This window comes from Dictyostelium purpureum (assembly GCF_000190715.1).
Source record: "Dictyostelium purpureum unplaced genomic scaffold DICPUscaffold_498, whole genome shotgun sequence".
Lineage (NCBI taxonomy): Eukaryota > Evosea > Eumycetozoa > Dictyosteliales > Dictyosteliaceae > Dictyostelium > Dictyostelium purpureum.
The window spans coordinates 592-16,999 of NW_003519832.1; the positions used below are offsets into that span (position 1 = coordinate 592).

The window sequence follows — 16,408 nt, forward strand, 5'->3', positions numbered from 1 at the left end:
AAAAAAAAAAAAAAAAAAAGGAAAAAATATTATTTAATTTTTATTTTTTAATTTTTTTGTTTTTAATTTTTTTATCACTCGAGTCTTCATCTCACACTTTTTTTTAAACTCGGTTTTAATATATATTAAAAAGTAAGTTAAATTTAATTTAAAAAATAATAAAAAGAAGAAAGTGTGATAGTTAATAATAGTAATAAAAAAAAGAATAAAAAAGTAAAAAAAGAACCAATAAATAATCATAATTATAAAATGTCAAAAGAAATATTCAAAAAATTTAATAATAAAAAAAAATTAAAAAATAAAATTTATTACAAATAAATAATTCATTATTTTTTTATATTTTAAAATTATTTTTAAATATTTGGTTTTTTTATTAAATAAATGGATATAATTACTTTTGTTAAATGTTTAAATAAATATTTATAGATATCTTAAATATACTAATTTTTACTTTTTTTTTTTTATTAAACTTTTTTAAAACAATTTCTTTAAAATTATAATGATTTTTCATTATAATTATACATATACAAAAAAAAATAATAGAATTAAGTGAAGTTTCTAATAAACCTAAAGAAGAGGTTTCAATAGACACAATAAATAATAATAATAATAATAATAATAATATTCAAAATAACAATAGTATAAATAATATAAATAATATAAATAATATAAATAATATGTCACCCAGAGTTGAAAACGAAGAAACAACACCATTAAAAGGTGGTAATAAAAATAATAATAATAACAACAATGACGATACAGAAAACCCAATTTTAATACAGAGCGGTATACCAATTGAGGACTTACAAGACAAAGATCAAAATTATTTAGTTGAAGTACCCAATATTGATAAACCTGATTCAGTAATTATTTTTAATCATAATCGTATCATATCATATCATAATTATTAATTAAATTTTTTTATTTTTATTTCCAGAAATGGATTAATTTTAGAACATTATGGGCATTTACAGGACCAGGATTTTTAATGAGTATAGCATATTTAGATCCAGGAAATTTAGAATCAGATATTCAAGCAGGTGCAACAGCTGGATATCAATTATTATGGGTTTTATTATGGTCAACAGTTATTGGATTTTGGTTACAAATGTTGGCTTCTAGATTAGGCGTAGTAACAGGTAAACATTTAGCAGAACATTGCAGAGATCATTATCCAGTCGTACCAAGAATTGGTTTATGGTTGATGACAGAGTTGGCTATTATTGGTAGTGATATTCAAGAGGTTATTGGTACTGCCATTGCTTTACAAATTCTTTCAAATGGTCATATTCCATTATGGGCTGGTGTTTTATTCACTGCTGCCGATACATTTACATTTTTATTCCTCGAAAAATATGGTATTAGAAAGTTAGAAGCATTCTTTTGTAGTCTCATCACTATTATGGCCATCTCGTTTGGTGTTGAATATTGCATCAGTAAACCAGACCAAGTTGAGGTAATAAAGGGTATCTTTGTCCCATTGGTATCAAAGAATCATATATCACAAGCTGTCGGTATTTTAGGGGCTGTAGTTATGCCACATAACATCTATTTACATTCTGCATTGGTCCAATCAAGAAAGATCGATAGAAGCAGCGAAAATCAAGTTAAAATCGCAATCAAATATAACGCAATTGAATCTGCTTTGGCTTTAGCAATTTCATTTATTATTAATCTTTTCTTGGTTGCTGTTTTTGCAAAGGGTTACTTTGGCAATGGCTTTACAGATGACATTGGTTTATCATCAGCCGCAGACTTTTTAATGAAAGAGTATGGTAAAGTAGCTAAATATATTTGGGCCATTGGTTTATTTGCAGCAGGTCAATGTAGTACAATGACAGGTACCTATTCTGGTCAATTCGTAATGGAGGGTTTCGTTAAACTTAAACTTGCTCCATGGAAGAGATTAATGATCACTAGATTAACTGCCATCGCACCAGCTATGGTCGTCGCCATTTTATCTGAAAACCATTTAGATGCAGTCGATCAATGGTTAAATGTTTTACAAAGTATTCAATTACCATTTGCCGTTGTTCCAGTTTTATTATTCACTTCAAATGAAAAAATTATGGGTAAAGCTTTTAAAAATCATTGGCTCAATAATATTTTCGTCCGTTTCTTATCATTGGTTATCATTGGTATCAATATTTATTTGGTTGTAGTTTTTTCAATCGATATCTCAGAGGCTCCATGGATGATTTCAATAATTACCATCTCTTTCTTTTTCTATTTCGCTTTCATCTTTTATTTATCATTTGGTACAGAAACATATATTAAAATCTATCATAAAATCAAAAATATATTTGGTAAATCAAATAACTATAAAACTTTATCAGAAAATGATATTAATTAATTAATCAACAATCAATAATAATAATAATAATACTAATAATCAAATATCAAAAATAAGTAATTAAATAATTAAATTAATTTTTTAATTATCACCATAATGATTAAGAAAATACACTCATATTTATTCAATTTAATATATTTTATAATGATTTATTTTATTATAACAAATATTAAAAAAAAAAAAAAAAAAAAAAAAAAAAATAAAGCAAAAGAATACACATTAGATTTATTTAAATGTTGTATTTAGATATTTAATAATTTTAAATTGTTTATGTTTATTATAATTTTATTCTTCTAGATCAATTCTTTTTCTAAAAATGCGACAAAGGATGATTTTATAAAAAAAAAACTTTTTATTATAAATTGGTATTATTAATACTTACAACTCTGATTATTTAGAGGGTTTGCTTTTAATCAGATATTTGTGACTATCTTTGAATTGGTAGTGTTTAACGGAAATTTGAAAATTAAAAATATATTCAAAATAAAATTTTTTTTTTTTAATTGCTTTTAAAATTTAAAAAAGGATGCATACTTATGAATAAATCCTTTCTAGTGTATAATACTAAAAAAAAAAAAGATTTTAACTAAACAAAGAATTTAATTTTATAATAAATATCTATAAATTAAATTAGTATTTTACTATTTATCATTGTTATATATTTAGCAATTTGTTATTATATTATTATTTGATTTTCTATTTTAATAATTATTATTATCTTTTTTTTATTATTTGTTCAAAAATATCTAAAATTTAATTTTTTTTTAATTTTATGATAACCAAAAAAATTTTATTTTTTTTTATTTTTTTTTTTAATTTTTAAATTAAAAAATACCACCAATTACAACCCCAAATAATGATAAATTATTTATTCTTTTAATTTCAAAACAACAATAGAATACTGGTGATAATTTCCATACAAATAACTCACAAAAATAAATTATTATTTTTTATTTTATATTTTTTTTTTTTTTTAAAAAATTTAATTTAAAATCCGCTCTGATTTTTAATTAATTTATTTTATATTTCGAGAAAATAAATAACAAAAAATAAAAAAAATGGTAATGTAGAATTTCAAAATATATATATTAAATTAATTATTAATTTAATAAAAAAAAATAAAAAATAATATTGTAGGTGGAATTCGAAGTTTATGGTGAAACATTTCATGATTATGTAGCAGATTTTATTCCATTTTTTATAATATGTATGCTGGTGGAATTAATAATAAATGTTTTTTTTAAAAAGAAAAAAAATTATTTTGGATTGGGGGATTCTTTAACTTCGATGGGTGGGGGACTTTCGACAATAGTTTTAGAGAGGATAGTACCCTTTGCTATTATGTCAGCGATTGAATTTTATGGCGTGGTTTATATTTATAGAAATTATAGGATAGTAGATGTCAGCGAGTATTCAGTTTTAGCATGGATATTTTGTTTTATAACTGTAGATTTTGGTTATTATTGTAAATATATTTATATACTATAGTTTTATCAGTAATATATAATATATAATTAAAACTATTTTTTTTAGGGTTTCATAGATTAGCACACGAAGTTAATGCATTTTGGGCAACACATGTTACACATCACTCTTCAGAAAAATATAATTTAACAACAGCACTTAGACAAAATGTATTACAAATATATATTTCATGGATTTTCTTCTTACCAATTGGATTATTTACACCACCAGGCATGTATGTATTTCATAAGCAATTCAATACAATTAATCAGTTTTGGATCCACACACAATTGATAGATAAATTACCATGGCCAATAGAGTTCATTTTAAATACACCATCTCATCATCGTGTTCATCATGGTCGTAATCCAAAATATTTAGATAAGAATTATGGTGGTACTTTGATTATATGGGACCGTATATTTAAGACATTCGAGCCAGAGGAAGAAAAGGTTTATTATGGTTTGGTATACCCTTTAAATTCAAATGATCCAACATGGATTCAAATACATAAGTGGTATGAAATGTATCAGCATACAAAACTATATACTAACTGGATTGATAAAATCAAAGTTTTTCTTTGTGGGCCAGGTTGGCAAAAAGGTACAGGTCGTTTAGGGGATCTTTCAACACTCCCAATTCCAACGGACAAGGATGAGCAAGAAAGAATACCAAAATCTTTATCAACAGATTTAAATGTATATTTATTTATCCACTACATGTTCATCTCTTTCTTTGCATTAATAATTCGTGACAGTTTCGAAAATCAAGTTGGTGCTACAAATGTTACTCTATCTTTTGCTTTTCTCTATGTTAGCTTAACTTCATTTGGCGCTATGTTCGATGGGAAATGGTATGCGGCTCTATTGGAAACTATTAGGCTCTGGGTATTTATAATATACACTCTGGTATCTCAAGCTTCATCTCACCCAATTATACATATATTCAGACTATTTTATTTCACCTCATCCGTATATATTATTTTCAAGAAAATTTATACATCTAATATTTTTAAAAGCTATTTAAAATCATCACAAAAAATTTTAAACAATAAACTAGATTAGAAAATATAAACTATTATTTATTTAAAAATAAAATGTTTTATAAAAAGAAATTAATTAATTTTATTATTTTTTTTTTATAAATTTCTTGATGCCAATACTTTAGCATTATCTGGAACACCATTCCAACCCATTGGTGTATCAAGTAGTTCAACCTTTGATAATGGTTTATCAGCTTTAACATTGTAAACGCCTGTTATAAAACTATCACCGCTAAATGGGTTATTTAGATTGTCTTTATAAACATTTTTATTAGCATAACCCCATTTACGAGTACCTTGAGAAATTAATATATGTTTTTTTGAACCATCTGCGTATGTAACTCTTAGTGTATAGTCACAACCTTCTCCGTAACAATAGCTGTGGACTGGACGATCTGTAAATGGTATAATATCATATACATCAGTTTTATTTGTTGGATCAATGTATCTAATTAAATTTCCTTTTGATTTTATTATTGGATAAAATTGATTTAATTCATTTGGACCTACTACACTGTATGTATATACAATGGTATAAACATCTACATCTCTCTCAATTGGAGTACCCTCATCGACGTTACCAAATAAACCATCGCTTTTAGTTACAGGTTTGTATTCATAGTACTCTTCCGATGTAGTATTCCATTTGTTATACTTACCTGTATTTCCGTCATAGTTAATGGCGTTTTCAAAATACTTTTGAATTGTAGTCATTTCGAAATCTGAAAATATAGAAAATCTATATTTGCTTGATTGGTCACCAGCACCACTTTGCATAACAGATTGTTTAATACAATATTTACCATCATCAGACAACAAAGAATTCTGTTTGCAGTTTGGGTAAGCTTCTGCAGTTTTTGGAATATAAATCGATATGAATTCGTTATGATTTGTATCAAAAGCCCACTCACTTCCTTTTAAACTACCACGAACATAAGGGTATTTTTTATTATTATAGGCTTCCTCGGCATGTGGCATTCCAAAACAATGACCTTGTTCATGAATAAATATACCTCTATAAGTATAATCTCCGGTACCAACACTTCCTCCAACAGCTCCTAAACCTCCCCATGGATCAGCATATTTTCCATTTGCACCAAGATGAAGAAGTGGAGTATATATTTGAATTGATGATGAGCTTTCTCCAAATGCTTTTCTTATTCCTCCTAATAAATCAACAACTAAATTCATAATGGCATAGCCATCAGATTTCATATCAGAATTAGTAATTTTCATTGAACGGTATGTTTTACCTTCATATGAACGTGGGGGCATGATAAGGTAAGGCCAATCTATTTTACCTAATGGATGGTTTTTAGATTTTAAACCACTAACTGCCCATTTTTGAATTAATTCATCAATAATTGGTTGGTCAACTTGTTTAACATTTGAAAAAGGTTGGGTATTTGAATCATTAGCACCAAAAAAATAAGCAGGAAGAGTCCAAAGTAGCATTTCCCTCTCTTGGCCCATATTTGGTGTTACCATATCTGATTTTGCTTTTGATTTATTTTCAAATTGAATTTTCATATTTTTTTTTATCCAATTGCCTGGGATTAAAATATTATGATGCTCTGTTGAATATTTTGGTCCATTATCTTCAGTTGGTGGTAGTTGACTTGGTGGTTTCATTTCAAGAGATCCCAAAAGATTATTGCCATTGTAAACATTAATAATATAGGTATCATTTTGGTTATTGAACTTTGCTAAAATTAGAGAATCTCTATTTGGAACTATTTTTAATTCATAGTTAACATTATTAATTACCCATTTTTTACCACTTACTGGTATAACATGTGTTTGCGCAATTAAAACACTATCATTTCCATTTGATAAAATTGCATCATTTTGAGCCAAAGGGTTTGATTGAATTAATTTTATAAAAATTAATAGAATAAGAAAAATTAAAATCCTCATTTTTTAGATTAAAATTTTATATACTTTAATAAAAAAAAAAAAATTTACTTTATATATTTTTTTATAAAAATGAAAGTATGAAATATTTTCATTTATTTATAATAAAAATAAAAATATTATTTATCAAAGTATTTTTAATTATTTTATCTGTAGATAATTTCTTAAAGATACTTGCACTCGCTAATTTTTTTTAAAAAAGTATAAAATTATTTACCCCCAATACTTTTGACTTTTTTTAAATTTTTAAATAATACAAATATCAATAAAATAAAATTTATTTATAAATAAAAGAGTGTTTTATTGTTTAAATTATACAGAATTTTATTTAATTTTTTTTCTAATATACATATTTTTTATTGTTGTTTTTGAGGTGTTGGATTGATAATGATACATTCTTTAGAGAGTAATTTTTTTTTTTTTTCTAATAATTATAATAACCACTGAGATGACTTGGATTATTTTTATTTATTTCATTGTTCTGATAAAAATATAGATTTGGGTATAAAGTACTTGAACCATTCACTGCTAGTAAAGGGGGTGGTGAAACTGTATCTTGGGGATTTGTATGTTGGCAATATGAATACATTTGAGGTTTTATTTGTTGTTGCTTTTGGTCTGCTGAAAATAATAATTTATTGTTTATTGGTATATATTCATCGCTGTTAATAGAATGTATCACTTGATTCTTTTTATTTGTATGTTTTTTAATTAAAAATGAAACTAAAACATATATAATAACACACCCTATAATGCTACTGACTGATATAATAATATAGTTCCATGGAACACTGTCCATTTTTTAAAAATTGAATAAAAAAAAAAAAATTAATAAATAAAAAATAAAGGTTATAAATAATAAGTATTATAAAATAAAATAAAAAATAAAAAAAAAGTAAGGAAAAATATATTTAAAAAATTTATTGTGAAAACAAAAATAAAATAAAATATTTGTAAAAATACTGTGATACCATGGGAGAAAATAATAAAAAAAGTAAAAAAAAAAATGAGAAAAGTGGTGATTTTAAAAAAATAAAAAATTGTAAAATAATTTTAAAAAAAAAAATCATCTTGAATTACAATTATAGCACATTTGGAACCAAAATAAAATCATTTCTATTATTTTTGATTTCCTTTTATATTTTATATTATTATTATTATTATTTAGAAATAAATAGATATTTAATTTAAATGATTCTTTGAAAATTATTATATACCTTTGAATTTTGAAAATAAAAAATATGGGTTAAAAATGCGGAGTGGGTAAAAAATATCTACCACCACACAACTAAAAAATAAAAATAAATAAAAAAAATCGGACACAATTTAATATATTTTGCTTGTCTATTAAAAAATTGGGAATACGTAATAAAAAAACAAAACCAATTGATTTAACTAAATTGGCGATTCTTTTGGTGGAGTAGGAAGTAGGAGCACCTGGTGAGTTATGAGAGAAACCTCCTGCACCAACACCAATTAATAATGATAATATAAAAAAAAATTATATTAATATTATTAAATTATTTATTTATTAATTTTATATTTACCTATTATAATATATTCCTTTCAAGAAGAAATAATTTTTAATTTTTCTAAGTGCAATAGATAGTTATATTGGGAACTACCTATTTTTTAATAACAAAAGCCTCTATTAATTTTTTAAAATTTGACTCTTGCCTCTGCTTTGTGATGAATCTTTTGATTTGAATATTTATGTTTCTGTTCAAATTCTCTTTTAATAACTTTAGACACTTTGGTCTTTATTTTTGTTACTACTATTGTTTTCTTGGAGAGTCTATTGGTTCTTCGTCTGTTGTGCTTTAGCACAAACAAACAAATCTAAATATGAACATATTAATAATCTAGAAAACAATGATATCAAATCACACTTTCAATGAACCGTTTCAAATACCAATAAACAAAATTAAATCATTTTATATTAAAAGAAAAAAAAAATGTTTTACTTTTAAAAGTAAGAAACGAAGACCTAGAGCACCTTTAGAATTTTGTAAGTAAATTTAATTATTATTTTTTATATAAAAACTAATTTTGAATATACCCATTTTGTGGCTCATGAAAAATGATTTTTTTTTTTTTTATTTTTTTTATTTTTTTTATTTTATTTTTATTTTTTTTTTTTTTCAATTTTTTTTCGTGTATAATCAATGAATTCTTTTATTTTTATTATTAAAATAGGAGGATAATACCCTTTACAAATACACATGTGCTATTTAAACAAATATTATAATAATAGCTATTTTTTTAATTAAAAAAAAAAAAAAAAGAATAAATATAGTAATAATTTTTTTATTCCTTTTATATATTTGTTAATAATTTTCTTTATTTTTTTGTTTTTTTTTTTATGGTTTTATTTTTTGTATAACACTCTTTTATAAAATAGTTATTAATTTATAAGTATTTATTTATTACAGTTATATATATTTGTTTTTATAACAAATATATGTTTTTTAAAATTAAAAAATAAAAATTAAAAAAAAAAAATGAAAAAAAATAATTATATTGTAAAATTGTTATCATTAATAATTTTATTATTATTTAATGTCGGTATAACGGTATCCAGTGATATAGGAATAGACTCATCACACACACAAGATAATTTTAATTCTACATTGGTTTTAGAAGATTTACCAACTATTATTATCAATGCAGAAAATGTATATAAAACACCAAATTTCATAATAAATAAAGAAACAAAAACAAATACAACAGTAAGACAACTACAAACAAAATCACAAAATCAATATCCACTAGATTCAACTTCAGATTATTGCGGGACTTATGATTGGACTCTTTTAATATCAAATACGTTATACAAAATATCAGATGTCGAACAAACTGCAATACGATATAGAGATACTTTTACAAAAATAAATGTAAATACAACTATAAGGAGAGATATTCAAGAAAAAAATGTATCATACTACAGTGTAAATTTAGAAAATGATATAGTGGGTTATGGAAGCTATGATTTAATTTTACAAATCGAAATAGAATCTGGTGAACTGATTAGAGTAATTTTAGAATTTAGGTGTGATGGTAAATATTATTATTATTATTATTATTTGAATTATTAATTTGAATATTAATTATTTTTTTATACACAGCCATAGATCCAAATGGTTTAAAATATACGGTAATTGGCCTTTCAAATTATCCTTCAGATTACTGGGCTCCTTTTTATAGGGATCCAGATTCATTAAAAGTAATGATGAGGATTGATGGCTTTAATAATACCCTATCAAAACTTTTTGGTTTTGTTGTGAAGGGCAACTATGTGGTATCTCTCAAACCCTATTATCAAAATTATTTTGTAGCTAGTTTATCAGGTATATCAAGTCCATTTTATGAAGATTGGTTATTTGATATTTATTTTGCCAACGAAACAAGATATCAAATTAGGATTCCAACTCCATATCCTTGTAAGTTAAATAATCATTATATAATAATATAAATAGTTTCTAATTTAAAACACCTATATTAGATTTAAATAATACAGTTCAAGATTTAAAATTAAAATTTTATCCCGAGTTAAATTTAACAACACCATTTAAATTCCCAGCAGTTTATACAACTCCTTTTGTACAGTTTGAATTTAGAGCCAAACCTACTACTATTCACAAAATATTTGGAGTGTATTATCCATCTGATTATATGGTTTTATCAAGAAGATTATTACCAGTCTCACATAAAAATGGTATAACAACATACTTAACCCCTTTATATGACCCAGCTTCAAATTCATTTCCGTATCTTTCAAATGATGAACGATGGCCATATAGTGCTAGTTTTTCTTTTAATTTTCAATTAAATTATACCTTTATGCAAAATATTAAAGAAAGATATTATAAATACGATTTCTATGGTAAGCTTCTATTATTTTATATAAATATAATAGTTCAATTTTATTAATAATTATTTCTTTTAGTTTATTATTTTAATTCAACTTATGGTTTTTGGAGTGATTTAAATAGCTCAAACTCTTTAATTCAATTAAATGTTAAATTAACTGATTTTTCATCATTTCCAAGTCTATTTAGAATATATTCAGTTTCAACAACACCAAGTCTAATTGATGCTCCTTTTGGATTAATCTCAGGAAACTCGAAAAACTGCACATACTCTGTATCAGTATACCAAAATCCACATAGAAATATTTATGGTTACATTGGGTTTATGGACCAAAAATTTGGTTACAATTATCCAAAAACAAATAGTATGTAAAAAATAACTTATATATATATATTACAGGAATTGGTTATTATAGAGCATTAATATTTATTATTATTAGCAACCGACAGAGAGGCCCCAGTATTACATGGTGTAGAGTTTATAAATTTATACGATAGAACATTTTTATTAAGAATTAGGGCATCAGACGATGTTTCAGGTATTAAATCAATTTTTTTGACATATTCTCAAGTATCAACAGATCATTTCGATTTAGTTAGTGGAACAATTATGAACGGAACTTATGAATATTTATTTAGACCAAGCTATCCAATGAGTCTATCAACCTCATTGTTTTATATGCTAATTAGAGATAATACAGAGAAGTTTTTAAATATCCAAAGATTATCTATTTTGACAATAGATCCTTTCCTTCAACTTGATTTTGTTACAACTAAAGTCACTGGTAAGTTTATTAGCCACCCTTTTTTTCTTTTTAAAAGCAGTAGTATTAATATTTTTACTTTATTATTTTTTATAGATTTTTATATTAATGATATCAAATATATTGGTTTTAGGTTTAATAACATTGACACAACTAATCAAGCGTACTATAATACAATGTATTTACAACTAAAAGATCCAGATAAAAGTAAACATGATAGTATACCAGTAATTTTCAAATTCTATTTTCCATATGAAAGATTGGATATTTTTTTTCTAGATTGGAAAAGTAATGGTAGATACTGGAGTGGAAATGTTTTAATCCCAGCAAATTTAATGCCAGGTTCGATTTCATATTATATTCCAAATTACGATGCAAGCACCATTATTTTTAATACCCAATTATCATCAGAATCACAACTAAATGTCACATCTCTCGAAGCTGATCTTTTTGGCCCAATTTTCGAATCTCTTTTTCAAATACCTCCCAAGTTTATCTATAATGAAAGGGTTATTCAATTCGGGTGGAACATCACAATTAAAGATACTCCTAATGGGTTGTCGCATGGCTTTATAGTAGTTAGAGGCAATCTGGATCATTCATATTACAATTTTACAATTAGTCCGGAGGGGTCTTACAAAGGTGACGATGAAAATGATGAGGCCTATATAGTCGTAAAGAAAATCTCCGGCGACAGGTTTGTTGGGGATTACTTAATAACAATGGATATTTCATATGGTTTAATGGGATGTGCCTCTCAAGAATATGAAATTATGAACGTTTATTTAGAAGATACTCAAGGTTTATTCACAAGACACAAACAAATCTCTGACTTTTCTGACCCTTCCAATGACCTTGAAGATTTTCCAACACCAATTTTAAATTTTATTGGAAACTATAGTTTACTAAAGATATCACTGGATTGCGATATACCTTTAGATTTTAACATAGAGGAACTGGTAAACTATTCCGATCATCCTAATCCATCTGATTGTAATTGGTGGGAATATTGGTGTAAATCAACATCTCATTCCTCAACAAAAATCTCTATTGAAGCACCAGAACCAACCGAGGCACCAGAAGTTACCGAAACACCCGAACCAGCCACTGGATCACTATCACCATCACCATCATCATCATCATCATCATCATCATCATCATCATCATCATCATCATCAACACCAACACCAACACCAACAACACCAACATCAGAACCATATCTTGGATCACCAAAATTAATAAACTTTAATATTTCAAATACAACCATAGACGTTGGTACACTATATAGATGGGTAAATGTTTCAATTGAAGTTTATGATTTATCTGGAATTAAAAAAAATCAAAACCCAATATTATATTTAATTAATGATGATTTTGGTAATATCAAAATCAAAGGAAAACTATTATCATCGACCAATCAAACCAATTTCTTCTATTCATTTTTTACAGAGTTACCAGTGGGTTTTGGATTTCCCAATCCAATTTTGGTTTCAATTTATGGTATTATAAACAATGTAAGTTATATATTATTATAAAAAAAAAAAAAAATATTAATAATTTTTATTCATATTCCTAGGCTGGACGTTGGAGTGGTTATTCATCACAAGACCTTCAAAATTTAGGCTATTCATCAATAATAAATATTATACAATCTTTACCTGCGGAAAATTCTCAAATTATTATAAGGGATACCCAATATACAAATGGTAAACTTTATCTATTTGGTCGTGGCTTAAAGAAATTAAATTTTGTTACAATTACCAAAATTACTGATAATAGTTCAAGTAATAATTTGCCACCAACACCTGCAAGCATAAATCAATATGAAGAGAGTGATACCAAAGACCTATCAACTACAAATAGAAAAACATTATCGACATCCAACAGTATTTTAGAGTCAAAAAACTATTATCCAAACTCACAAAACTCATATGACACAGTAGTAGAAATAATAGGTTTTCAGCCTACTTTGGGTGATCAATACTCAGTATCTGTAGATGGTCTTAGTGGTTTAGCTTCAAACAATATCGTTTTTACACCTACTGATATTGTTGATTTTCTTCTTGCTCCAGACTTGCCAGTAAATCCACCACAAGAATGCCCTAGTACTTGTGGTGCACCGGAAAGGGGCTTCTGCTCCATTTTTGGCTGTATATGCTATGATCTTTATGTTGGTTTAGATTGTGAAGCTAAAGTTATTACCAATATTACCCAACCCCCACCAACAGAATTAAAACCAAGCTTTTCATTCCCAAATACCAGTTCATTAATTCAAAGTATTTTGACTCAGATTTCAATTTTAGAACTTAGAGAGAGTAACATTCAAGGAGAAACCATTAAAGTTCATTCATTAAATCAAACAAAATGGGTATTTGAACAAATTAACTCTTCAACATTCCTTTACTCAATTAATGTTACAACTAACAAAAATGTTGAAACCAATATAAATGCAACATTACAATGGTACGATAATTCCGAAGAAATTGAATTTGCTGAACAAAAAGTTTCAATAGACCCATCATCTATTAAATATACAATTAAAATTACAAACTATTCTTTTGCAAATCCCTTATCAACATTAGAGGTAATTATGATGGCATCAATCGAATCGTTAAGCAACTCGACAAAGAAATGCTCAATGCTATCCAAAGGTAATACTACAACAGAGAATTTAAACTTTTTAAAACTTCAGGTTGATGATAAAAGTCTCTATGGATCATTTGTGCAAAGAGGAGTTAAAGATTATGATGAAACAGTCCCAGTATTAAATAGATTTTCAAACGATGCTATATCTGGTTCATCACTCCCAGAATTAAACTGTAGCCCAACCAAAACCCACTCATACATTTCAATTATGCTCCCACAATTTCGAGAAACCATTACCATCGATCCCACCTTCAGTGTTTTGGTTGATTATAATGACCCTAGCTCTTCTGATCAATCAGTTTGTTCTTTCCTCAAACAAAAAGAAATAGAAAAAACTCTTAGATTTATTATTGGCATAATTGTTGGCTTCTTTTTCTTGCTTTTAATACTTTTAATTTTAATTAAATCTATTATGAATAATACTAGGTTTATTAAAGTTAAAATTTTCTTATTACATATAAAATATTTATTTATATATTATACATATTATAAATCTTATGAATTAGAAGAGTTTTAATTCATAATAAACAATAATAAAATAATAATAAAATTATTTTAGTTTTTTTTTTAAATTAAAAAAAAAGCTAATTTCAAATTAAAATTATAAAAACAAAACTTTATTATTTATTAATTTTTAAAATGGATTAGTTATTTTTTAAATATCCATTTATATAATTTACAACAGTATTTGAATCATCTAAACTATAAGTCATTTTGGTTGAACAATTTGAATAATAATTTTCTTTTCTGATTTTAATTTCCTCTAATCTTTTATGAACTCCAGAGTTTACATTATATAAAGATTTCTTTGTATAGTTTTCTTGATAGATTTTAACATATCCTTTCTTTAATTCTAAAATTTCAGATTTAAGTATATCAGATCTATAAGGTTCTTTAATATACTCAGCACATTCTTTTAAAATAGAGTTTGCTAAATCCATACCATATTTATTTGAAAGATTACAATTATTAATAGAATCTTTTATATCATTTGGTATTGGTTCATTAGGACTAAAAAAACCAATATTACTCGATCTTTCACTAACTAATACAACCTTATTATCTTGATTAACTAAAAACCCACAAAAAGGTCCTATTCCAAACAAAAAACTTGACATCCACTCTTTCATGGTATCGGGTATCTGTATTACTATCCCACACTTAATTCTAAGAAAACAATTATTACTATTTTCGATTGAAAAAATTTGTTTATCCAACATTTCAATACTTTCAAAAGAACAATTTATAATCGACTTTCCTATAAAACTAGAACAATCTTTATCGGAACAAACTAAATAGTTATTATTTTCTTGAATATTTTTTATTGTATCAACATTATAATTTAGTTTTAAAATTATATTTTCTGAAGTTTGAATTTGGTCTATAATACTTTTTTTTAATTTTTCAAAATCTAATATAAATTCGCTGTATTCAAAACATAATGATACCTTTGCATTAACTAATTGTTCATTTTCATTTATAAAAGGAATTTCTTCAGCAATATAATGCATATATTGGCTCTTTGGGATTATTTTTATAAAACCATTAACTTCTCCCAATACTTTATTTGATGGATCACTACAAACCAATTCCTTATAATACTGTACCAATGAATTGGTATTGTTCACTGCCTCCTCAATAGTAACAGCAGAATTTGACATTAAAAAAAATCTTGACTTTTTTAAATGATAACCATCTTTACCACCCAATAAAAATAAAGAAAATTCTTTAACAAATTGAATACCTTTATAAAGACAAAGCTTAGCGGTTTCTAAATCTTTTAAGAAATGCAAACCGGTGTGAATCTTATAACACCCACTATAGGAAGATCCACTTTTAGGTAATATTTCCCCCTCTTTTTCTAAAAGTAAAACTTTTTTATTATTTGAAATCTTTAAAGCACACAAACTTCCTGCTATACCCCCTCCGATTATAATCGAATCAAAAATTTTATTATCATTACTACCCATTTTAACATTAAACTAAAAATACAAAAAGTTGATTTAAATATTTATAAATTTCTCACAAAACTATATTATTAAAAATAAAAACTTTTTTTACAAAACTAGAGGTTATGAAACAGTAAAATATAATTTTATATAAATTTTAAAATAAAAAGTTACCTTAAATATAAATTTTAACACAAATATAAATTTTTTTCTACATATAAAATTCAATGTTTAATACTTTTAAGCCCTCAATTATTTTTCTTTTAATTTAAAAAGAAATTTCATTAATAATTTCTACATTTACTTATTATATATGATGTATTAAACTATCTTTTTTATAACCTTTATTGAAATTAATATAGGATGACTATTTTTTTTATCTAAAGATAAGGTATTTTTTTTTAGAA

General features: G+C 25.1%; 7 protein-coding genes across 7 annotated transcripts; 4 read left to right on the plus strand and 3 right to left on the minus strand.

Annotated features, from left to right (window-relative positions):
• Window positions 1-433: 433 nt before the first annotated feature.
• On the plus strand, window positions 434-2,353 carry DICPUDRAFT_58815 (natural resistance-associated macrophage protein; the record flags this gene model as incomplete). Its single annotated transcript, XM_003294005.1, has 2 exons — window positions 434-863; window positions 938-2,353. The coding sequence occupies exons 1-2, from the start codon at window positions 678-680 to the stop codon at window positions 2,351-2,353; spliced, it is 1,602 nt and encodes a 533-aa protein (XP_003294053.1). The 5' UTR covers window positions 434-677.
• Window positions 2,354-3,384: 1,031 nt separating this feature from the next.
• Window positions 3,385-4,904, plus strand: DICPUDRAFT_51289 (uncharacterized protein). Its single transcript, XM_003294006.1, has 3 exons — window positions 3,385-3,414; window positions 3,491-3,818; window positions 3,887-4,904. Exons 1-3 carry the CDS (start codon window positions 3,412-3,414, stop codon window positions 4,879-4,881), a joined length of 1,326 nt encoding a protein of 441 aa, XP_003294054.1. The 5' UTR covers window positions 3,385-3,411; the 3' UTR covers window positions 4,882-4,904.
• Window positions 4,905-4,955: 51 nt separating this feature from the next.
• Window positions 4,956-6,776, minus strand: DICPUDRAFT_42897 (uncharacterized protein; the record flags this gene model as incomplete). The annotated part of the gene is made up of 1 exon (XM_003294009.1): window positions 4,956-6,776. One exon carries the CDS (start codon window positions 6,774-6,776, stop codon window positions 4,956-4,958), a length of 1,821 nt encoding a protein of 606 aa, XP_003294057.1.
• Window positions 6,777-7,197: 421 nt separating this feature from the next.
• On the minus strand, window positions 7,198-7,572 carry DICPUDRAFT_84561 (uncharacterized protein; the record flags this gene model as incomplete). The annotated part of the gene is made up of 1 exon (XM_003294010.1): window positions 7,198-7,572. One exon carries the CDS (start codon window positions 7,570-7,572, stop codon window positions 7,198-7,200), a length of 375 nt encoding a protein of 124 aa, XP_003294058.1.
• A 4,010-nt stretch (window positions 7,573-11,582) lies between these two features.
• On the plus strand, window positions 11,583-12,242 carry DICPUDRAFT_42895 (uncharacterized protein; the record flags this gene model as incomplete). The annotated part of the gene is made up of 2 exons (XM_003294007.1): window positions 11,583-12,027; window positions 12,079-12,242. Coding segments are annotated over 2 exons (609 nt in total), but the record flags the coding sequence as incomplete, so codon positions are not given.
• A 1,673-nt stretch (window positions 12,243-13,915) lies between these two features.
• On the plus strand, window positions 13,916-14,569 carry DICPUDRAFT_42899 (uncharacterized protein; the record flags this gene model as incomplete). Its single annotated transcript, XM_003294008.1, has 1 exon — window positions 13,916-14,569. A coding segment is annotated over one exon (654 nt), but the record flags the coding sequence as incomplete, so codon positions are not given.
• Window positions 14,570-14,696: 127 nt separating this feature from the next.
• On the minus strand, window positions 14,697-16,022 carry DICPUDRAFT_84563 (uncharacterized protein; the record flags this gene model as incomplete). Its single annotated transcript, XM_003294011.1, has 1 exon — window positions 14,697-16,022. The coding sequence occupies one exon, from the start codon at window positions 16,020-16,022 to the stop codon at window positions 14,697-14,699; it is 1,326 nt and encodes a 441-aa protein (XP_003294059.1).
• Window positions 16,023-16,408: the final 386 nt, after the last annotated feature.

Coding starts and splice junctions, on each gene's coding strand:
- DICPUDRAFT_51289 (XM_003294006.1), top strand. Junction 3,819..3,886: donor TGTAGATTTTGGTTATTATT/GTAAATATATTT, acceptor TATTTTTTTTAG/GGTTTCATAGATTAGCACAC.